Genomic DNA, 24,964 nt, shown 5'->3' on the forward strand with positions numbered 1-24,964 from the left:
TATATAGATATATATATATATATATATCAATCAAATAACCACCTTTAGAGGCCATTTTTCCCCGCAAGCGGGGGTTGGCCTTTTTCGGGGACTGTGGTTGTTGTTGTTTTTTTTTTTGGTCCCCTTTTTGAAGCAATGTTTTACGGCCGGATGCCCTCCCTGACGCCAACCCTTTTTGTCGCCTTTTTACGACAAACAGGGAATTACCAGTGAACTGGTACTCAATTTGCCGACCTCGGAAGGATGACAGGCTGAGTCAACCCCCTGGCGTTAATTCAGCGATTGACCGGGATTCGAACCCAGGATCCTAGGATCCTAAGCCCTCACCCTAGTCGCTTGCCCAACACCAGGGCTATATATATATATATATATATATATATATATATATATATATGTATATATATATATATATATATATATCTCACACCATATCTATACAGAAATGGTGTGAGAAATGGAGAAGCTGAAAGGATTTTGGAGTTTGCTGATGGAGCCGATTTGTTGATTTGTAACACTCAGTTCCAGAAAGGGGATAATAAGCTTGTTACATACACGTCAGGTGGGTCGACGACAACCGTTGACTACCTGATGGTGCGTAGGCGAGATAGGGGGCACCTCCGGGACACAAAGGTGATCCCGGGGGAGGAGGCTGTTTCACAGCACCACTTGGTTGTCTGCGACATAAGGGTGAAAGGTGCGAGGAGAGCTCAGCGGGTGAAGTACCAACCGAGAATGAAGGTGTGGAGGTTGAAAGAGGTGACAGTAAGGGAGGCATTAAAAGAGAGGCTGAGTAGGGTAGAGGATGATGTGGTTGAGCTTGAACGTGGTTGGATGTCAATGAAAGCTAGTCTGTTGGGAGCCGTTGGTGAGGTATGTGGATGGACAAAAGGACCACCGAGGCACTCGGAAACATGGTGGTGGGATGATGAAGTTGGAAAGAGGATTGACGAGAAGAGGAAGAAGTTCAAGGAGTGGCAGAAGACGAAGGGTACGGGAGCATAAAAAGCAGAGCATGAAAGTTGTAAGGCAGCCAAGAAGGCTGCAAAGAAAGAGGTAGCAAAGGCGCAGGAGGCATGTAGGAAAATGTTCGGAGAACGCTTGGATTCGGAAGAGTGTCAGAGAGCGATATTCAGGATTGCAAAGCAGATAGCGAAAGAGAGGTGTGATGTGATGGGGGTGAGTTGCTTGAAGGATGAAGTGGGACAAATCGTTGTGGACCCAGATGGAATTAAAGGAAGATGGAAAAGATATATGGAAATGCTGTTGAATACAGAGAATGAATGGGATGGCAACATCGAGAGTAACCCAGTTTTAGGACCGGCAGAGAAGATAACTGAGGAGGAAGTTGAGGAGGCAATAAAAGCAATGAAGAGTAGAAAAGCGGGAGGGCCGACGGGAGTTGTGGGAGATATGTTGAAGGCAGCAGGAAGTTGGGGTGTGAAGAGAATGACAGAGATCTGTAATCTGGTGGTGAAAGAAGGCCGCATTCCGGTGGATTGTTACGGGTCGCGGACAGATGTTATATTGACCGAGCGGTGGTGTATTACCTCGACCTAACAGGATCCCCGACTCACCCGATTCCACCCAAACGTTGGCCGGATCGCACCGCAGCTAGTCAATAGGGAAAAGACAAAGGCGACACGGATGTGAAGAAGAAGAAGACAAAAAGGTTGGAAATACTACTGAATTTATTGACTATTTACACACATAAGCAAAAAGAAAGCAGTCACGTTTATTTACAAGCACATAAGACGCAGGTGACACAGTGAAAATACTAGCTTATACAGACTTAATTAACCCCGGACAGAACAAACAGAACAAACTCATGTACACAAGAAGGGTGGAAAAAGCAGGAGGTGGATGGCTGGAGGGAGAGGAAAGGTCCAAGGGGGTCCTGCAGCACAACCGGCGCGTTTAGCAGCCGCCGTTCAGGCCCCCACGCTGCTGTTGTGGCTGCTGTGGACGTCGCGTGCTTTGCCAGGCCTTATCCGACTCGTCTGGTCCAAACCCTCAACTCTTTCTTGGTCCACTCGCTCTTTACCACCGACTCCTCACCGCAACCAACGCAACCAACTGACCACCACCACCGACTCCTCACCGCAACCAACTCAACCAACTGACCACCGACTCCACTGACTGACTCCTCACCACTCTCTCTTGACGACCAACTCACGACTCACTTGCGTGCGCGCCTTTTATAGCGCCTCCGGCGATTAAGCCGCCGGCCTTTTGGACACGCCCATCGGGGTGCTCACCTCGGCCCTGGTTGGTCGCGCGACCCTCTGGCTCCGCCCTTGATGACGACGGGCGGGCACGCCTTTCTTCTCCGATTCGAGCACATGTTCAATGGCGGTTATTGGAGGGGAGGTAATTCGGCAATCGAGGCCCGGCAATGACGGAAGGGGGTGTAAAAGGAAATGGAGATTTTGGGGATGGGAAGGAAAGGGGATCTATTCTCTTTCACTGGTGCAATGGAGTACTTCAATTAATGGGAGACACAGCCTTACTCTAAAACACAGAATAAGAGATAACTATCAACAGGGGTATTCTATTATTTGGCTGACGTGTATGCTTGTGGACTAATTATGGGATGCCCTTTCACCTTTACACAGCTCCGGAGGTAGGGGGGCGCAGAATAAACAATAATAATAATAATACACAATCAAAAAATATACAGTCCTCATATCCGCAACAATATATATATATATATATATATATATATATATATATATATATATATATACATATATATATATATATAATTATATATATATATATATCAATCAAATAACCACCTTTAGAGGCCATTTTTCCCCGCAAGCGGGGGTTGGCCTTTTTCGGGGACTGTGGTTGTTGTTTTTTTTTTTTTTGGTCCCCTTTTTGAAGCAATGTTTTACGGCCGGATGCCCTCCCTGACGCCAACCCTTTTTGTCGCCTTTTTACGACAAACAGGGAATTACCAGTGAACTGGTACTCAATTTGCCGACCTCGGAAGGATGACAGGCTGAGTCAACCCCCTGGCGTTAATTCAGCGATTGACTGGGATTCGAACCCAGGATCCTAGGATCCTAGGATCCTAAGCCCTCACCCTAGTCGCTTGCCCAACACCAGGGCTATATATATATATATATATATATATATGTATATATATATATATATATATATATATCTCACACCATATCTATACAGAAATGGTGTGAGAAATGGAGAAGCTGAAAGGATTTTGGAGTTTGCTGATGGAGCCGATTTGTTGATTTGTAACACTCAGTTGCAGAAAGGGGATAATAAGCTTGTTACATACACGTCAGGTGGGTCGACGACAACCGTTGACTACCTGATGGTGCGTAGGCGAGATAGGGGGCACCTCCGGGACACAAAGGTGATCCCGGGGGAGGAGGCTGTTTCACAGCACCACTTGGTTGTCTCCGACATAAGGGTGAAAGGTGCGAGGAGAGCTCAGCGGGTGAAGTACCAACCGAGAATGAAGGTGTGGAGGTTGAAAGAGGTGACAGTAAGGGAGGCATTAAAAGAGAGGCTGAGTAGGGTAGAGGATGATGTGGTTGAGCTTGAACGTGGTTGGATGTCAATGAAAGCTAGTCTGTTGGGAGCCGTTGGTGAGGTATGTGGATGGACAAAAGGACCACCGAGGCACTCGGAAACATGGTGGTGGGATGATGAAGTTGGAAAGAGGATTGACGAGAAGAGGAAGAAGTTCAAGGAGTGGCAGAAGGCGAAGGGTACGGGAGCATAAAAAGCAGAGCATGAAAGTTGTAAGGCAGCCAAGAAGGCTGCAAAGAAAGAGGTAGCAAAGGCGCAGGAGGCATGTAGGAAAATGTTCGGAGAACGCTTGGATTCGGAAGAGTGTCAGAGAGCGATATTCAGGATTGCAAAGCAGATAGCGAAAGAGAGGTGTGATGTGATGGGGGTGAGTTGCTTGAAGGATGAAGTGGGACAAATCGTTGTGGACCCAGATGGAATTAAAGGAAGATGGAAAAGATATATGGAAATGCTGTTGAATACAGAGAATGAATGGGATGGCAACATCGAGAGTAACCCAGTTTTAGGACCGGCAGAGAAGATAACTGAGGAGGAAGTTGAGGAGGCAATAAAAGCAATGAAGAGTAGAAAAGCGGGAGGGCCGACGGGAGTTGTGGGAGATATGTTGAAGGCAGCAGGAAGTTGGGGTGTGAAGAGAATGACAGAGATCTGTAATCTGGTGGTGAAAGAAGGCCGCATTCCGGTGGATTGGGAACTGAGTACCCTCGTCCCTCTATACAAGGGGAAAGGTGACGCTTTGGAGTGTGGCTCGTACCGAGCGATAAAGTTATTGGAGCATGGAATGAAGGTATTGGAAAGGGTGTTGGAGAGGAGGATAAGGAAGAAGGTGAAGATCGACGAAATGCAGTTTGGATTTATGCCAGGAAGAGGAACGACAGTCGCGCTCTTTATTGTGAGGCAGTTGCAGGAGAAGTACATGGAGAAGAGGAAGAAGTTGTTTCTTGGGTTTGTTGATCTGGAGAAAGCATTCGATAGGGTTCCACGCGAAGTATTGACATGGGCATTGAGGAAGTTAGAAGTGGAGGAATGGTTGATCAGAGTAGTGATGGCAATGTACAAAAGAGCGCTCACAGCTGTAAGGACGAAGGACGGGAACAGTGGTGAGTTTGAGGTGAAGGTGGGAGTGCATCAGGGGTCGGTACTAAGTCCACTACTATTTGTAGCTGTGATGGAGGTGCTGGCTCAGAACGTAAAGGAGGGTTTACCGTGGGAGTTGTTGTATGCAGATGATCTGGTGTTGATTGCGGAAAGTATGGATGGACTGAAGGAAAAGATGAACAAGTGGAAGGAATGTATGGAGACAAAATGTCTGAAGGTGAATATAGGAAAGACGAAGGTGATGGCAAGTGGTAAAGCATGTGGTGAGGTGGAATGAACTTTGAAGTGGCCATGTGCTGTGTGCAGGAAGGGTGTCGGAGTGAACTCCATTCAATGTACAATGTGCGCTGAGTGGGTTCATCAAAAATGTAGTGGTCTGAGAGGGTCATTAACCAGTGTGGCAGCTACATTCAAATGTAAGGTGTGCACAGAGGGACCTGCAGATGGAGGAAATGTTGAGTTGGATCTTGGAGACGGCGTGAAGCTGGAAGGTGTGAAAACATTTTGCTACCTCGGAGACATGCTGAATGGAGAAGGTGGATCAGACACGGCAACGGTTGCTCGAGTGAGATGTGCATGGAAGAGGTTTCGGGAACTGAGTGGAGTGCTGATGAGGAGGGGAGTGTCGTTGAAGCTGAAGGGAAAGGTGTGTGCTGCATGTGTGAGAAGTGTTATGATTTATGGGAGCGAGACATGGGTCATGAATGTAGAGCAGCAACGAAGGCTGGAAAGGGAGGAAATGCGAATGGTTCGGTGGATGTGCGGAGTATCGTTGAGAGAGAGGAAGACAAATGATGAATTGCAAAAGATGATGGGAATAGAGCCTGTGATTGATGCTGTGAAGAGGAACAGGTTGAGATGGTTTGGTCATGTGGTGAGGAAGGATGAAAGTGACTGGTTGAGAAGAGTGATGGAAATGAATGTAGAAGGAAGTAGAGGATGGGGAAGACCAAGAAAGACTTGGCTAAAGATGGTGGAAGAAGAAATGCAGGCAAGGGGGTTAACAAGGAGAGATGCAGAAAATAGGGCAAAATGGAGAAGATTGTCATGGGGACCGCAAGACTAACCCCCGCTCTGGCAGGGAAAATGGCCTTAAAATGCATGTTGTTGTTGGTGTGTGTGTGTGTGTGTGTGTGTGTGTGTGTGTGTGTGTGTGTGTGTGTGTGTGTGTGTGTGTGTGTGTGTGTGTGTGTGTGTGTGTGTGTGTGTGTGTGTGTGTGTGTGTGTGTGTGTGTGTGTGTGTGTGTGTGTGTATGTATATATATATATATAATTATATATATGTATGTATGTATGTGTATATATATATATATATATATATATATATATATATATATATATAGACATGCCTCGGAGTTAAGTGAGCTTAACTTCGAGGCGTATACCCCACTTGGCTGTATTATCTTTTCGCGCGCACGGGAGGCTTCGAGGCCTGATCTGATCGGACACACGCAGGGGTTATCCGATCCCCACAGACACAGAAACGAATATACAGGCACGACAGAGAAATGCAATAAATAATGGGTTTGATGAACATAAATGCAAGAGTAATAAAAACGAAATAAATGGTGAGGTGAAACTAAATTATAACTGAGGGACCCTCCATACGGACACAGAGACACGTCAAGGGAAGGCAAATAAAAGAAAATGTGTTTGTGTGGTGCGTTGGCCGGTACTCAGCCTGGTGTCCCCAAACGGCCCTTGAAAGCCTGGCGGTCGTCGAACGGGAGTCACCATGTGGGGAGTGCACAGGATGGCGTGCAGTCACGTCTGTAGCAGCTACCGACCCACGGAGCGGCAGCCAAAATCCCTCCTCCTCCGATCGTCATGATCCACCGAGCTCCCACCACTCTCCTCGCTAGCGCGTACTGCTCAAAGCGCAGCATTAAAATCTCAAAGGTGATGGGTGGCCAAACGAGCTTAAACTCCAAGGCGATCAATCAAACTATGGCAGATCTTCTTTACACGCGCGGGAGCAGAGGGTGATGAACTTACCTGTACGGCCGGACGCGAAGAGGGTCTTCCAAACCACCAATTAAACGGGACAGGACAAGGAATTCAAGTTCAACAAATAATGGATTTAATAAAATAATGCCAGGGAACAAAGAATGCACGGTAAAATATTCCTAAGTTGAGGATCCACCATACGGACTCAAATTCACACAAGGAGAAAATCAATGAATAATTATTGTGTCTGTGTGGTACGTTTGCCTGTACTCAGTGTGCTCCTCTTGCGATCCCCGCGCCCTGGCGACCATCGATGGTGAATTGAACAGGCCCGCACTCCTTCCTGTTTGGCTGCACCAAGCCCTGTCATTCCGCTCAGTCCGCACACGGCACCAGTGCGACCGCCACGAGCCAACACCAAGAAGGAGAGAGTTCATCCGCCTTTTTCCCAGCTCGGAACACCAGGACCCAAGAGAGCACGATTTGGACTGCCAACGATGATTGTCTGAGCCAAGCGAGCCACAAGGATGTCGAGCGCTGGTGTTCAATGTCCTGACCTGACCAATCAGAGTCCCGACCATCGCCCTGACCAATAATAACCGGAATGTTCCAATAATAACCAATAATAAGTTTTGAAAATGATGAAAATAATGAAACATTCCGATTATATGAAGAATACAGCTCAAATGGAAAGGTCCCTGCGAAGAAAGAGCTATGGGCGGTGTATAAGAACATTACATTGCACCTTTTTGTCCCGCGAAAACTAAAGTTACTCTTTTTGTGACAGCATACAAAATGACATTTTTAAAATTAAAGATTTCAAATAAACTTCTTTATAGTGTACGTACACATAGATTATAAAATAAGAACGAAAAAATATCTTGGCAATTTTCCGTCTGTTTATTTATTTATTTTACATATGTGAATTACATGTGCATGCATATGTGAAATGGAGTTCGTTTATTAATCCTGGATGTGAACACGATTCAGCCTTGAAAACTTGTGTGGAAAAAAACCAAAAAAACCCATCTGGAATGAATGGAGTTTAAACAGGATAACCTTTACATCCGTATAATAATGATGAACGAAATATGAACGAAGAAATATCTGTCGGCAATTTCGTGTCTGTGGTGATCCGTGAACGAAGCTATGCCCCTCTCCCCACATTGTTGACTTTTTATTGTGACAATGTATAAATTAAATATTTCATCATGAGGACTGCCATAAAATGGAAAAGTCCGCCATGAAATTTTAATACATCTCGGCATTTTCCCGTCTGTTATTTCAGGTGGTGTATGACAGACCGTGCCGCAAATTTGTAAAATGGCTCAGCGATTTCCCGTGTGTGCATGAATTTTCTCAATTATTGTTGAAACTGAGTCTAAAACCATCGATAAAAATGAAATCGGATGGTGAATTAGAGTTGAAATAAAGCCGTGAGAGAGTCTCAATGGACTTTATGTTACAGGCCTTCGAAAATGCATTTCGTTCTGTAAATGGTAACTTTAATTGAACTTCCTTCCCGTTTTTTGCAACCGAGTCTAAAACCTTGTTAGCGACTGTGAAAAATGAAATAAGATATTGAATTCGAGTTGCAATAAAACTGTGAGAGAGAGCAAGACACCACGGGTTTAACAAAAGAGGCCTCAAAGCTATGCGATTAAACAACATGGATATTTTTTTTTGAAGCCCCTCCCAGACCAAGCCCCTCCCCCAGACAGACAGACAGAATCACCGATGCAGAATATTATATAGAATAGGTGCGGAGTGCACAGCTGGTGTGGTGTGTGTCATAAGGAACAAAGGAAAAACCACAGAGGCAATTTACATACAGGGAATTACCCTTATACCCTACCGAATTAACATAGCTCCAACCCTCTCATGGAAAAATTATACAACCTTACGTGACATCCGGTCTAATGGATTCCCCACTTAGTTACTTGGGGGTTTCTTCTTCTTCACTTCAGTTGGAGAACACTACCCTATACAATCCTATCTGGCCCTAAAGTATTTCATTGGTACCCCCCACAAATGTAACACAGCCTCCTCCCCCTCTCCTGGAACCGTAGCTTCTGCAAGGTTCACTGCAGGTGTAACCGTTCCAGCCGTAACACTTACCGACTCGCACTTAATTAACCTCTGAAATAAATTAGGAGGGCTGTGGGAAGCGAGCCGTAGCTAACTTACCTGGTCTCCTTACCGTTTTACACCCCTTAAGCAACAATTCATATATTTACAAATCTTGAAATCCTCGCTCCTAACTCCTGGGGCAGGAAGAAAAAAGTCAACACACAAAAACTCTACCTTAGCCACAAAACCTTAATAAAATGCAAAAACATTTGAACAAAACCCTGGGTCCCTCTAAAGACCACGTCCCCTGGTGGATGCCACAATCCCCAACGTTACCTGCAGAGCCATCCCAATATACCCAATATACCCAAATTTCCACGGGCCCTGTCCTTATGTTACAGGTGAGTGAAATGGCTCTGTGGATCCTCCCCCATTCACTCACACAAACTAAATAATCAGCTATACACATTTCAATAATCAATACACTTTTTCCAACCCTCTGCAAGACCATGGCTTAGATGTCATTGCATACATGTGATCCTCAATTAGGCAGCGGAGAGGAACCGTACAAGCAAGATTGTGGAGGCCCTTCAGGCTGTGGTGCCCGCAGTCAAAAAGCAAGTACCCGACTTGTGACCTTTTCACCCCCCTCCCCCCCACCCCCTCCCCCTTCAGTTCATGGCAGCCAAACAGCTCCTTAGCTGTCGTCCCGCCGGGGAAGGTCTCCACCTCAGGGTTGCCCGGGGTCTCCATACCTCGAGGTGCCCAACCAGACCCATTGCTGACGGGTTTACAATTTCCAGACACCACCGGCTGCCAGGGGCAAATTACCTCGGGGGGGGGGGGGGGGGGGGGCAGGCAGTCACTGCTCCTCCAGAGCTTGATCCGTACCTGCGGACACACACACCTTCCCCACCCCCAAACAACATCCACAATAACATTTCCTCCCCGGCTGCCATTCAATTCTCAACACATTGCCGTGCCAAAGATGTCAAACTTGTTCCTAAACTGCCATGGCATGCTCATATGTGAATTTCCCCATTCACATTTCAATCAAATCTCAATTTCCATTCTCACGACCACACAAAAGCAAAAAAGCTCCACAGGTAAATAAACACCACCCACAAGACACCCCGTGGCTCACACTCCAATCCCCCCTCACTGACCATGGGATCACTCTCACCAGCCCCCATTCCAAATTACTCATGGCCCAATTTGTGAGCAAGTACCAAGCCTTGGGACAGTAAATATCAAGGCACCATACCTTATGTGCAGGTCGTCGCAGGTTGGTCGGATCCAAGAATGCCATCCACCCTGCCGAATTCCTAGTTTATCCCATGGGGCCAATCAAATTTCCTTTTATCACGGCAAGTATGTGGATCCGCCTCCTCCGGTGACCTTTACTACACAACTAAACTTGGCTACGACAGCCCCGCCCCTCTACCGTGCAAGAGCTACCGGGATAAGTTGAGCAGCCGGACCACCAACATGGCCCACGAGTGTCCATAAGGGCGCGACCCACCATCAATCCTTTGGCCCCCTGCAAGGACTACGGCTCCACTAGCCCAAGCTGGCCAATGTGGTGAGCACCTGCTGCCAACTCTGCCATTCCCAAGGCCTCAGACCTGGGGGGCATGGTTGCAGTGCGTGGCATCCACATCACGTCCCCTGCACCTCTCACATCACCCAGTCCCCCCCCCCCCCCCCCCCCACATGCAACCCCCAGTGCCCACCCACACCTGACCAGGCCCAAGATCCAGTCGACAGCAATGCTACCCCAGGAGACTCAATCCCAGAAGACACGGTGCGCACACGTCGGCCACCCATAACACCGTGTTGACCTCCAGACTACCCAACTCCATCCCTACAACCCCACTTCCAAATATTGGTGCCATCGCCCCCGTAGCCAGTTGAAGGCTGTGTCCTGCTTACCTATCCATTTTTGTCCCATCCTCCAACACTTTGATCTCACACACCTGGATCAATAATGGTGTCACTTGTTTGTGTCCACCACGGCCTCACAAAATTCACCCTTAAATAAGGGGTACATTGTACCCCCCACAAACATAACAATATACTGTGTGTGTGTGTGTGTGTGTGTGTGTGTGTGTGTGTGTGTGTGTGTGTGTGTGTGTGTGTGTGTGTGTGTGTGTGTGTGTGTGTGTGTGTGTGTGTGTGTGTGTGTGTGTGTGTGTGTGTGTGTGTGTGTGTGTGTGTGTGTGTGTGTGTGTGCGCGCGCGCGTGCGCGCGTGCGTCTGTGTGCGCGCGCGCACACGTTCTCAGGTTGTTGCTGTTTGCTGCTATCTTCTCCTCAGCTTAGATTTTCAGGCAGCAAAACATTCACTGAGAGTACTTTGCTCTGGTGTGTATCTTACAGTTTACAACTGTACTTTTGTGAGATCATTCACAAGCTCTTTTATGGATCATCATCTATCACCTAGAGAACATACTTGAGGTTTTAACATTTTGTGACTTTTGGCTTTCTTCCTCGACCAACTCTATTGTCAACATTACCAGTTCCGTATATCCTCCCCAGAGACTTGCACACAGCTCCTGCTGAAACGTCAAGTCGAGCTACAATCTGTTACATGGCATCCCTTCATTAGCTTATACTATAAGATTTATACAAGCTTATTACGTGATATATCCTTCTCAAGAGCCATTGTATTCTCCACACTACAATTATATCACCACTTGTGCTTTTATAGTTCTCATACAGGGTTGACAGGATGGCCCAGAGGTGAGGACACTTGCCTCTAAGCTGTCTAGGCTGGGTTTGAATCCTGACCTAGCTATAAACTGTCACCCTGGAATTTCACAGGTTTCATCAATGTGTGTGCTGTCCCTCAGATGGACGTTAAATGGGCGTCTTGTCTGCTGGTATTCGTTGTTGGACTTTATAAAGATCCCATGGTGTCCTTCGTGAAGAGTAAGTGAGCTGAACCAAAGTAAGTGCACCATGAACAAATTCCAAATTTCTGCCCAAACCAGCAGAGGGCATCGCATCAGTGGCCCTCAACCAGTGATGCCACCCCGCAGCCTTGTGCTGCATACCAACGAAGAAGAACTTCTCATACAGTTGTGGCACTTTCTGATTGCTTGCATGACAACCCTTCACACTGTAATTTAACTCTCCAACTGGCGGATGCACAACCTTGGTCATGGATCCACATAAACAGATTACCTCCATAAGTAGATCCACCACCTCAGTTGCCACCAGGTAGTCAGTCAACCCATCAATGCAGCATCACTATTCAAACTTTACTCGCTGGAGGATTTAATATATTTTCACATACTTATAACTCTCATCACACATTTCATTATATGATAATACAGTAATTTATGCACATCTTATCTTAAATATAAGTTCCCTGGTGTTGGGCTAGCGGCTAGGGTGCCGGCTTAGGATCCTAGGATCCTGGGTTCGAATCCCGGTCGATCGCCGAATTAATGCCAGGGGGGTTGACTCAGCCTGTCATCCTTCCGAGGTCGGCTAATTGAGTACCAGTTCACTGGTAATTCCCTGTTTGTCGTTGAAGGCGGCAAAAAGGGTTGGCGTCAGGAAGGGCATCCGGCCGTAAAACATTGCTTCAAAAAGGGGACCAAAAAACAACAACTACCACGGTCCCCGAAAAGGCCAACCCCCGCTTTGCGGGGACAAATGGCCTCTAAACGGTGGTTATCTTAAATATAACATGACCACCAGTCCACCACCCACCTGTTATAGAGGACCATTTATTTTTTACACATCGACAGGGAAAAAAAATTGAGAGAACTTTGGGCATTTCTGTACAAAACATCTTCCCCATAGATTCTGCCAGATTTGCGGACATAATAAATAGATGACCCGTAGAACCATAATGAAGCATTTTTCGTCATAATCGAGAATAATATACGCATATGTGGAAATTATGCCTTATTTAGAATTTAACCAAATGCTAAAAGTTATTCAAATATTCTTCAGCTTTCAACTTTCTTTTACCGGCAGGTATTGCTGGCACTTGAGGAGCTGCAACGAAGTTTGTGTCCACCAGATGTCTCATCACACACTGAAGGCAGCAGCGTTGCGTTCTTTCAAGACTATGAAGTTTCCGCGTCACTGGTTGGCCTTGCCGTTATTTGCACATTGTCATTGTCAGACAAATTTCTTATTGGCAGACAGGGGGGGGGGGGGGGGGGGGAAAATAAATAAATAAACAAATATATACAAATAAATAAATATATAACATACTTGGAAGATTTCCTGTCCCAAGTGATGGGAAAAGCTGGCAAAAGTAACCCCTCCTCTCTTTCCTTCCCCTTCTCCCCTCGTGCCTCTATCCTCCCTCACCCACTCTCTCTTTTCCCCTCTCCCCTGTCTCTTCCCCACTCCACTCTCTCCACTACTCCCCTCTCCCTCCTCCATCTCCTGTATTCGCCACTCCCCTTTCTCCCCCACTCCTTACCCCACTCCTCCCTCCCCCAATCTCTCTCCCTCCATTCCCCTGTTCCTCCCCCCCTCCCTCCCCTCTCCTCTGCTTCCCTGTCTCTCCAATATGGAACCAGATTTCGAATATCAGCTTTTAATAAGCCTATATGATGCGTTGTTCAATCTTGCCAAGAGCCAATAACATTGCACTTAGCCTCACACCAGCCAATCAGCGTAACCGCGAATGGACAAATGGACAGCCATCTCTTTTATATTTATATATATATACATGTATCTGTGCAGTGTCTGTCTTGTCTTGTCTTGTCTTGTCTTGTTACTGAACTACTCCCTCAAACTTTTGTGAAAGCGTACCAAACTTCTGGTATGCACATATCTCTCCCGTGGGTATGTCCGAAGGGTATATATTTTTTAATTTTTTGAAAAGAAAATAGTTTATTTATTTTTTCAACTTAAATCTTCAACTTTAATTGTTTATAAAATGTAATATCACATATATTACAAATACATTTGTGCAAAATATTTTTTGTATTATGATTGGTGTAAACCATGACAAAACAGAAACTCAGGTACATTAATCTATCTATATATCGACATATCTGGGCAGTGTCTGTGTTGTCACTGAACTACTCCCTCAAACTTTTGTTTCCAGGACGGTGAAGTTTTTAATAATTATCGTGGATGTGAAGTGTTTTGAATCACGTGGTGGTGAGGTGTTTTGAATTATGTGGTGGTGAGGTGTTTTGAATTATGTGGTGGTGAGGTGTTTTGAATTATGTGGTGGTGAGGTGTTTTGAATTATGTGGTGGTGAGGTGTTTTGAATTATGTGGTGGTGAGGTGTTTTGAATTATGTGGTGGTGAGGTGTTTTGAATTACGTGGTGGTGAGGTGTTTTGAATTACGTTGTGGTGAGGTGTTTTGAATTACGTTGTGGTGAGGTGTTTTTAATTATGTGGTGGTGAGGTGTTTTGAATTACGTGGTGGTGAGGTGTTTAGAATTACGGGTGGTGACGTGTTTTGAATTACGTGGTGGTGACCTGTTTTGAATCACGTGGTGGTGAGGTGTTTTGAATTACGTGGTGGTGATGTGTTTTGAATTATGTGGTGATGAGGTGTTTTGAATTACGTGGTGGTGAGGTGTTTTGAATTACGTGGTGGTGAGGTGTTTTGAATTAAGTGGGGATGAGGTGTTTTGAATTATGTGGTGGTGAGGTGTTTTTAATTTTGTGGTGGTGAGGTGTTTTTAATTACGTGGTGGTGAGGTGTTTTTAATTACGTGGTGGTGAGGTGTTTTTAATTACGTGGTGGTGAGGTGTTTTTAATTACGTGGTGGTGAGGTGTTTTTAATTACGTGGTGGTGAGGTGTTTTTAATTATCTGGTGGTGAGGTGTTTTTAATTATGTGGTGGTGAGGTGTTTTGAATTACGTGGTGGTGAGGTGTTTTGAATTACGTGGTGGTGGGGAGTTTAGAATCACGTGGTGGTGAGGTGTTTTTAATTACGAGGTGGTGAGGTGTTTTGAATCAAGTGTGGATGAGGTTTTTAAAATTATGTGGTTGTGAGGTTTTTATTTGGTAGTGGTGAGTTTTTAATTATGTGGTTGTGAGGTGTTTTTAATTACGTGGTGGTGAGGTGTTTTCAATTACGTGGTGGTGTGTTTTTAATTACGTGATGGTGAGGTGTTTTTAATTCCGTGGTGGTGATGTGTTTTTAATTACGTGGTGGTGAGGTGTTTTGAATTCCCTGGTGGTGAGGTGTTTTGATTTACGTGGCTGTGAGGTGTAATCATCCCAAACTCCAGTCTGCACCTACCCCTCCCGTATGTATGTGCTGAGCGGTTCTTTTTTGAGTTTTTTGTTAACTTTTTCAACCTAAATTGCCTATAAAAATGTAATGTCACAAACACGACAAATACATTTGTGCAAAATAAATGTTTGTATTTTGATTGGTGCAAATCACGACAACACAGCAACTCAGGTTCAGTCATCATCAGCTAAAACAAGCCCGTTCCTCTAACGACGCATGGTCAGGAGAGCACAGCTAGCCGAGCCAAGCTAGTATATACAGTCATGTGAAAAAGTAAGTACACCCCATGTAAAGTTTTGACTTTTTCAACATATTTCAACATACAGCTATTTGATCTTCATTTCAACAATATTGAGAGATAAAGGTGATCTAATATAACAAATATCATGAAACATTTACATTTTGTAGTCCATTGTATAATTTAAATAAACATAAATGCAAATTTCGCATGTGGAAAAAGTAAGTACACCCTTGGCTCTAATAGGTGGTATTGCCCCCTTTGGCAGAAACAACCTCAAGTAGGTGTTTCTTATAACTGTCTACCAGTCTCTGACATCGACTGGGAGAAATTTTTGCCCACTCCTCCATGCAGAATTATTTCAGCTGTGCGATGTTTGAGGGGTTTCTTGCATGCACAGCTCGTTTCAAATCCCCCCACAACATCTCGATTGGATTTAGATCCGAGCTTTGACTTAGCCATTCCAGAACCCTCCATTTCTTTCTTTTCAGCCATTCCTTGGTGGATTTACTGGTATGTTTAGGGTCATTGTCATGTTGCAAGGTCCACCTTCGGTTGAGCTTCAACTTTCCGACAGATGGCCTCACATTATCCTCAAGCACCCTCTGGTACAATGAAGAATTCATAGTGGATTCTATGATGGTGAGCTGCCCAGACCCTGATGCAGCAAAGCTGCCCCAAACCATAATATTTCCACCACCATGCTTTACAGTTGGTATCAGGTTCTTGTGGTCAAATGCTGTCTTTGGTTTTCGCCAAACATGTCTCCTGGTACTGTGGCCAAATAGCTCTACCTTTGACCCATCTGTCCAGAGCACGTTGTTCCAGAAGTACTGGTCTTTGCCTCGGTGTTCATTGGCAAACATTAGTCTTGCCCTGATGTTCTTTCTGGACAGCAAAGGTTTCCTCCTGGCACACCTCCCATGTAGATCAAATTTGTGCAGCCTCTTTCTAATGGTAGACTCGTGCACTTTGACATCATCAGTGGCAAGAGCTACCTGTAGGTCCCGTGATGACATTCTGGGGTTCTTAGAGACTTCTTTCAGCATCTTGCGGTCTGCCCTCGGGCTGAACATGCTGGGGCGGCCTGGCCTGAACAAGTTGGCAGTTGTTTGGAATCTTCTCCACTTGTAGATGATCTTCCGGACAGTCGAATGATTGATTTCAAATTGTTTGGAGATCTTTTTAAATCCCTTCCCAGACGCGTAGGCATCTATAACCTTCTTTCTGAAGGCCTCAGAGAGCTCTTTTGATCTAGGCATGGTGACGCCGCACCCTTCAACAACAATGAGCAAACCAAACTAAATGTCTGAGGTTTAAATAAGACAGGTTCCTCCAAGATCCTCTCTAACGATGTTCTAATCATTTGCACCTGAGTTGGTGCACCTGATTCTAATGTTAGGTATTTGAAGTAGTGATAAATGTAGGGGTGTACTTACTTTTTCGACATGCGAAATTTGCATTTATGTTTATTTAAATTATACAATGGACTACAACATGTCAATGTTTCATGATATTTGTTCTATTATATCACCTTTATCTTTCAATATTGTTGAAATGAAGATCAAATAGCTGTATGTTGAAATATGTTGAAAAAGTCAAAACTTTACATGGGGTGTACTTACTTTTTCACGTGACTCTGTATGTATGTATGTATGTATGTATGTATGTATGTATGTATGTATGTTTGTTAACGTCGCCAGAGGAGAGGTTATTGCATTTGAGTCTGTTTGTTTGTCCACACTGAATAAATATGATTTTCTCTGCAACTGTTCATCCGATTGATACAATGAGACATGTTTCGATTTTTTCTTTGCAGCACTTTCGGAGATATAGAGGTGCAATGTTTTTCTTTGTTTCCAAGATGATGCCCAATACCACGTGACCTATGACGTCACAATTATCATTCAAAAATTATACAGGTGGAGTTGCACCTTTGGTGAAAATTTCCTGTGAATCTGACCAACAGTTGCAGAGAAAAATCAGATTTATTCTGTGCGGACAAACAAACAAACAAACAGACAGACAGAGAAACAAACGGAGTCAAATGCAATACCCTCTCTTCAGGCGAGGGTAATGATGATGCCATAGGCTCCTCCATTATGACATCATAGTTCGACAAGTTCAAAAACTCATCCGATAAAGATGAAATTTCTTGACCGTCATCTTGGGATAAATTGGTGGAGAAAATAAAAAGATTGGTCACGTGGTTCGGCCGCCATATTAATTTTTACACAAAAGTCTTTAAAAAAACACTAAAAACGTCCTGGTGAGGGTCTGCAATCTCTGATTACTCTTTCTTGTTTTGTCATTGCAATACAACACTCAAATTACCCATTTTAGTGGTGTAATATAACTACATCCTGGTTCTCAGTGTGCCTTCAGTTGATTTGTCTCAATGCAAGAAGAGTTATGGTCGAGTGCCCTTTTGCTTCAAGGAACTTAGTTTGGGCAGCACCTAATAATGAATGGCTTGTTGAGTCACATGTTTGCTGGAGGGTGTTGCACATGATCCATCAACACAGGAAGGGCTTTGGAGACCGAATATATAAAATAGGAATGAGTAAAGGCATACTGAGGGTTTTTTGCTTGCCTGCGGAACCACCTTCGACACTCTCTTTAATCCCATTCTTTCCACCAGGTCTTCAAGACAGTTAGTCACCACCATCTCAAGTCATCCCTCATTCAAAAACTATGATCTTTTCTACACCTGTTAAACCACCCTCCAACCTTTCCAAAATGTTGCTTATGTATCCGTCTTGTCCACCCCTTGTGTTCCCCCCTATGCTACATCGTTTGTTACCTGCAGCCCTTGTTTGTTTGTCTGTCCCCGTCTACTTTCTCCCTTCACCTTGCTTTTGGCATTTCTCCTGTATCCTGCTGTTCCTTTTGCTATGTTGTGCCCTGATCCGTTCTGTGTCCAAGCTCTTCCACGAGTCTTGACCATGTGTTAAAAATGTTTATTTTTATTTTTTTGAAAAACTTTCTTTTTTTTTTTGGTCAAAAAAACGTTTTTGTGCTATCCCTCCGCATTGAGTATCTTGAGTTCCGAATTCCGAATTGAGTTGAGCATTGAGTTCCGAATTGAGTATCTTCCACAAAAAAAGTTTTTGACCCTTTTGCAGAGTAGTCTCAGAAGCTCTAGGTCATGACATACAAACCTGTTTTCAGGATCTGCAGAAGATGTGGACAGTTTCTGTTTCATTTTTCTTCTGACTAATCAGGGTTTAAGCTTGATTGAAGAAAGCTGTTAGCAATAGCAATTTGGCCAATTTGGTCCAAGTAAAGGATGTTTTGTTAAATCTGAATTTATTTTTGCCCAAAAACAACAAAAAAGACGAAAAATTGACATACGCATTGCTAGGTCTGTTTTCGGAACACCATCTACAAGTAACTACTGTGCTATCCATTTTCACCATACACAATACACTCATCTTTGTATCGGCTCCTAACATGTTTTCACCGAGTTTCTGTTCTTATGAAGCTTCGGTCTTCTAATACTCAATTTGCTCGTCTCGGTCTTCTTCGAGGAACTTCCGATGAACCATCTCTTCATTTTAGAATTCAATAGCAAAAAAACCAGCTCTACGTATGAGATGAAATTTCTCTGAGTGACAAGAAAATAACTGTAAACGCACAGCACATTTGTGTCCCCCTATGAATGGTGTGGCATAGCACATATTTGACAAGCTTCTTCCGCACCAGCACTTTTGGTGAACCTGCAGTGAAAAATATTCGCCAATTTAACTTTTATTCTTATTTGGCAATTCGGTGAATGACACCTTAAATCTTGACTGATGTAGCAAAGCAAATTCAATTTTTTTTTTAAACGATTTTAGCTCAGCCATTGTATGTTAGCCTCAGGTGTGACACTGGCCAAATGTTCCAAAATCCTTCCCTAGGAAAAGCAATAGCAAATTCCTCAGTGTATTCTCTGCCTGTGACTGCTTTGGAAGGACCGGTGTTTACGTAAGGAGCATGGCAGTAAACTAATTAACAGGTACAAGGGTTCTTTCACAGTTGTGGTTTCACAGGGAGAACTGTTGGTCCATACAGGTATTGGGCAAAGACCGTGGAAAGCGTACGGACAAGGTGGAAGCCTTTTGTGGCTCATTCTGCCTTCATCGACCAGCTGTGCTGTTTGCTGCTGGGGACCACACTTTCGGCAAACACCCTTACAAACCTATCAAACTGGCGATTCATCGACAGGTACACACGTGATGAGGACGAGGAACAACTAACAACTTTTAGCTATTGTGAGCAGTTATTGAATGGGAGTAATAAGATAAAGATAGATGTTTATTAGCCCCCATTTGACTTGGTCCAAAATGGGGGCTTATGGATTTGGTCTCGTCTGTGCGTCCGTGCTTCCGTAACCATATCTCAGATGTATGGACCGATTTTATACATTTTATGGCTTTTTCTTCTTGTTGGATGAAAGTTTTGTTTTTAATGAAATTTTGTGAAAGGATCTGTTGCAAAATTTCTTCTGTTGGTTTATGTTAAGTTGATATTGCATTTTTATACTCGGTCGGATATCTGCATAAGGTCTCGAGAGAAAAAAAAATTGTTTAAATTTATGCACAAAATTCCACGCATATAATGTAGATTATTAATGAGCTTAATGAGGTGATTAATGTATTAATGAGCTTAACTCATTATTCAGGAATTATTGTAGATATTGCTGAAATGTTTGTATATTAATCTCTGTTTTGTTCATTTTTGTCAATCCACAGCTGTGCTTTGCTCACAAAGGGGACATTGCTGCTTCTATTGGCCTCTCTCTCAGTTGGATATGGTCTGACGGGAGCACTGGCAACCAGTACAAAATCCTCAATGTACCTCTCCTGCCTGGACAAGGGTGTGTGAGGAAACAGAACCACATAGCCACTGGAATGGAGTAAAGGGAAAGGGATTGATTGCGTTTTGATAACATAATGAGGTTGTCAATATTACCAGAGTTCAACATCGCTTTGTAATCGACAGTCAGATGTTGGAAAACATGGAGGCTATAATGAGTAGGAAGTGCGGTGTGTTGGGTTTCCATCTGACATCATCTTCATTTTGCTCCTGTCTGTTTATTCACACCAATCTTTCCTTGCACGAGTCTATTTTCACACAGATTGCTTTCTGAACAATGATTTCTATTAAGCCTCCGTTGATTGTTCAATACACCTCAATGCCTTTTCGTAGACCTAAAGGAAGTGATAAGTTATGCTGGCAGGGTGGTCTAGACTCCAGAGGTACACACACTCGCCTCTAAGCTGTCTTGCCTGGGTTCGAATCCCGACCCAGATATAAAGTGTCATCCAGGTGATTCATCAGTGTGTGTCCCTAGGAATCTAGGATGGATGTTAAACTGGCCTCTTGCCTGACGACGCTTGTTGGTGGACGTTAAAAATATCCCATGATGTTCTTCGCAAAGAGTAGGTGAGCTATCACCAGCACCCTGAGCAAATGACAAATTCCAACCTTAATCTATAGAGGGCACTGCACCAGCGGCACAACTGCGCTGTCTGCCAGTGATGGATGCAATGCCACCTTGTGATGCATACGAAAGGAGAAGTGATGAGTTATACAATGCGGAATGTTGCTTTACTTTCCTTATTGGGCTCTGTATGTCATACGGTGTGACGTAACACTCAGGCTACCTGTAAAACGAAACATGCCAAGCTGATTTTGTTTTTTCTGGCAAAACCAGAAGGTGGAACTCGTGTCCAAGTTATATGTTGAAAACGCGTGCTTGCACATCTCCCTTTTAGGGATTGTTCTTGAGAATTTAAGATTAGACCTCTGTCCAAAGCATTTACTGTACCTGAGATACTCCTCAGTCTCATGTACCAATCCTCATCACTCTCATAAACCCTGCTCAACAAATCTTTCGCAAAATTAAAAGCAATCACCCAAGACCTGGTGTTGGTGTCGGCTTATTCAAATCCACGTGACGAATGCACACTTCTCCTTTTGGGTGGTGCCCTGTAGTTCTGGCCCGGGGAGAGCTCCTGTCCAAACACTTATCTTGTATGTATGCCTTACAGCTGGCAGTACTCGTGCTTGGACCTGCAGGCTGCTGTTCTGGCTGAGCCACAGTTTGCTGGTGGTTCTGCATTCATGGTTCAACGTATCAACCTCCTGCCTGGAGACCACGGTGGAGACTTCTATGTTGATGCAGTCTATATTGGCCGAAGACCATCAACATCGAACCCAGCAGGTACATGTCAGATACAATCGGTACGACTGTATTTTGATCTCGTGAACATATCTAATGCTTTCTTATACACCTTCAGTGCTTCTTTAGTTGTGAATGACTTCATTGGTCAATTCATTCTGACATCACTGGTTTATTGCAGTTTGGTTTCAAACAGTATTATGGCCAAAATTAATTTTTTTATAGAAAGTTAGACTTTTTTAATCTTTAAAAAAAAATTTTAATACAAAGATTTTAATAGATTCTGAGGTTTTAATATAGATTTTTCCGAGATTTTAATAGATTCCGAGATTTTGATGGATTTTTCCAAGATTTTAATGGATTCCGAGGTTTTAATAGATTTTTCCGAGATTTTAATAGATACTGAGATTTTGATGAATTTTTCCGAGATTTTAATAGATTCCGAGATTTTGATGAATTTTTCCAAGCTTTTAATAGATTCCGAGATTTTGATGGATTTTTCCGAGATTTTAATAGATTCCGAGATTTTGATGGATTTTTCCAAGATTTTAATGGATTCCGAGGTTTTAATAGATTTTCCGAGATTTTAATAGATTCCGAGATTTTGATGGATTTTTCCAAGCTTTTAATAGATTCCGAGATTTTGATGGATTTTTCCGAGATTTTAATAGATTCCGAGATTTTGATGGATTTTTCCAAGATTTTAATGGATTCCGAGGTTTTAATAGATTTTCCGAGATTTTAATAGACTCCGAGATTTTGATGAATTTTACCGAGATTTTAATATACTCCGAGATTTTGATGAATTTTTCCGAGATTTTAATAGACTCCGAGATTTTGATGGATTTTCCGAGATATTAATAGAATCTGAGATTTTGATGGATTTTAAAGAGATTTTTTCCGAGATATTAAAAGAAAGTATTCATTTTTCTCTTGGTCATTGCACATGAAGATAAAAATGTGTCCAAGACTGAAGCTTAAAATTGCTGACTTCAATTGTTGAAATTTCTCCCCTCCTACATCCTTTCATCCTCCTCCCTCCCCTCATCCACCAATACTGTTGTTGTTACCTCAACTACTGAAGGAGGACATAGGTTATGTTTTTTTTTTTTTACCCCTGTCTGTCTGTCTGTCTGTCTGTCTGTTTGTTTGTTTATGAGCAGGATATCTCAAAACATTGTGGACGAATTGATGAGATTTTGATGAAGATCCCTATCCGGTCTATCGGTGTGATATAAAACATAAACTGTTCAGCCTGGTGGATGTATGTGCTCTACCGAGTGCCGTTTTAGTTCTTGTTGTCAGTTTTTTTGTAGACATCTTGTGCTCTATTTCACCTTGTTAAAAAGAGTGATTTGGAACTTGATCTTGAATTCCCAGGTTAAGTACCTTGGAGTTTGATGGAAAACAGTCAGAATGCTTTTGGGGCGGACAGGATAGCCAAGAAGAGTGCACACTCACCTCTTCGCTTTCTTGCCTGGGCTAGAATCCCGACCCAGCTATAAACTGTCATCCCTGTGTTTACAGGCAGGGTGATTCATCAACATTAGTTGGTGGAAGTTAAATATCCCATGGCGTCCTTTGTGAAGAGTAGGCGAGCTATCGCCGGCACCCTGAACAAATGACAAATTCCTACCCCTAACCTATAGAGGGCACTGCTCCCGCTGCACAGCTGTGCCCCCATCCCATGATGTTACCCACAACCATGTGCTGCATACGAAAGACGAGGAATGCTGCTTATATTTGCAGACTATGTAATTTGTCCAGGAATATGCTTGTGCTCAATAAATGTCATTGAAAGCTTTGTGCTGGATATGAATGATAAATGTTTCATACAAACAATATGTGCCATGTTTGTTTTCACATTGACAATAGCGGTTGCGATATTATCTAAGGGATATAGTGTGTGTGTGTGTGTGTGTGTGTGTGTGTGTGTGTGTGTGTGTGTGTGTGTGTGTGTGTGTGTGTGTGTGTGTGTGTGTGTGTGTGTGTGTGTGTGTGTGTGTGTGTGTGTGTGTGTGTGTGTGTATGTGTGTGTGTCATGCTTCATTCCTGAGGGTTACTGCTTGCTGCTGTCGTATGCTAATAAAAGTACCATTGCAATACTTATCATTGATTTACTTGGAACAAAAAATTGTGTCCGTTTAATCATAACGACGCTTGCTTGAAAAGCTCGTGTTTCTGAGATTGAGGAAGAAGGTGGAAGCTTCAATGTGGTTGTTCCTGCTGTTACAGAATAACAACTAGAATAATGCGACTGTGTCGCCAATGTGCCTCTGCCTAGTCCAACAACAGGTCAACATTAGTTGGTGGAAGTTAAATATCCCAATCGGATAGGTTCGTTTTTCTATCCAAGATGGCTGTCAAACCACGTGACCTATGATATCATCATTTTTAAACTATATGCAACAGTGCGGTTGGATGATATTTGTAAAATTTTGCATCAATAAGGTGAGCGGTTTCAGAGATGTAATTATTTAATATTTTCCTTCAATCCAATATGGCCGCCAAACCACGTGACCTATGACATCATCATTTTCAAACTATATGCAACTGTGCTGTTGGATGATATTTGTAAAATTTCGCATCAATAAGGTGAGCGGTTTCAGAGATGTAATTATTTAATATTTTCCTTCAATCCAATATGGCTGCCAAACCATGTGACCTATGATGTCATAAATGTAATATTCCAACACAAATGGGTCATAGATCATGTTCATGCAATTTCAGATTTTTAGGATGAGGAATTCGATTAAAACATTTTTGGCTGGTATACCACATCACCTGTGATGTCATCATTATCATGCTTTTGTTCCCCACTGGGAGTACTTGACAATGTGTGGTTTCAATTTTTTCCATTCAGCGGTTTCCTAGAAATATTTTTATTATTATTTGCTTTTAATCCAAGATGGCTACCATACCACGTGACCTATGACGTCACAACCATCACAAAAACATTCTGCTTGGGTGTCGCTCCGACCCTGAAAGTTTCGTCTCAATCGGACATATGGTTGCTGGGAAAAACTAGGTTTAGCCTCTACGGACGTACATCCGGGCGTACGGACGGACAGACGGACAACCCGAAAACATAATGCCTCCGGCAACTTTGTCGGCGGAGGCATAATAATGGAGTTACTTAGTTGGAAAGCTAATAATAATAACTGATTTACCTGGTTGGAAAGCTATTAATAATAATTGATTTACTTGGTTGGAAAGCTAACAATAATAATCGATTTACTTGGTTGGAAAGCTAATAATAATAATCGATTTACTTAGTTGGGAAACGAATAATAATAATTGATTTACTTGGTTGGAAAGCTAATAATAATAATTGATTTACTTGGTTGGAAAGCTCATAATAATAATCATTTATTTACTTGGTTGGAAAGCTAATAATAATAATCGATTTACTTAGTTGGAAAGCTAACAATAATAATCGATTTACTTGGTTGGAAAGCTAATAATAATAATCGATTTACTTGGTTGGGAAATGAATAATAATAATTGATTTACTTGGTTGGAAAGCAAATAATAATAATTGATTTACTTAGTTGGAAAGCTAATAATCATAATTGATTTACTTGGTTGGAAAGCTAATAATAATAATCGATTTACTTTGTTGGAAAGCTAATAATAATAATTGATTTACTTGG

At 43.2% G+C, this 24,964-nt stretch overlaps 1 protein-coding gene across 1 annotated transcript in view; it reads left to right on the forward strand.

The window, feature by feature from the left end:
* The window catches only part of PKHD1L1 (PKHD1 like 1), a 513,959-nt gene that overhangs the window by 106,272 nt on the left and 382,723 nt on the right, over positions 1 to 24,964 (forward strand). The window contains exons 20-23 of the mRNA XM_078766275.1: positions 12,662 to 12,775; positions 19,199 to 19,351; positions 19,879 to 20,003; positions 21,181 to 21,353. Of these exons, the coding sequence (XP_078622401.1) occupies positions 12,662 to 12,775; positions 19,199 to 19,351; positions 19,879 to 20,003; positions 21,181 to 21,353 (565 nt within the window). The remainder of the gene's footprint in view (positions 1 to 12,661; positions 12,776 to 19,198; positions 19,352 to 19,878; positions 20,004 to 21,180; positions 21,354 to 24,964) is intronic.

This window comes from Myxine glutinosa, chromosome 12 (genome assembly GCF_964187855.1).
Source record: "Myxine glutinosa chromosome 12, kmMyxGlut1.1, whole genome shotgun sequence".
In the NCBI taxonomy this organism is placed as follows: Eukaryota; Metazoa; Chordata; class Myxini; order Myxiniformes; family Myxinidae; genus Myxine; species Myxine glutinosa.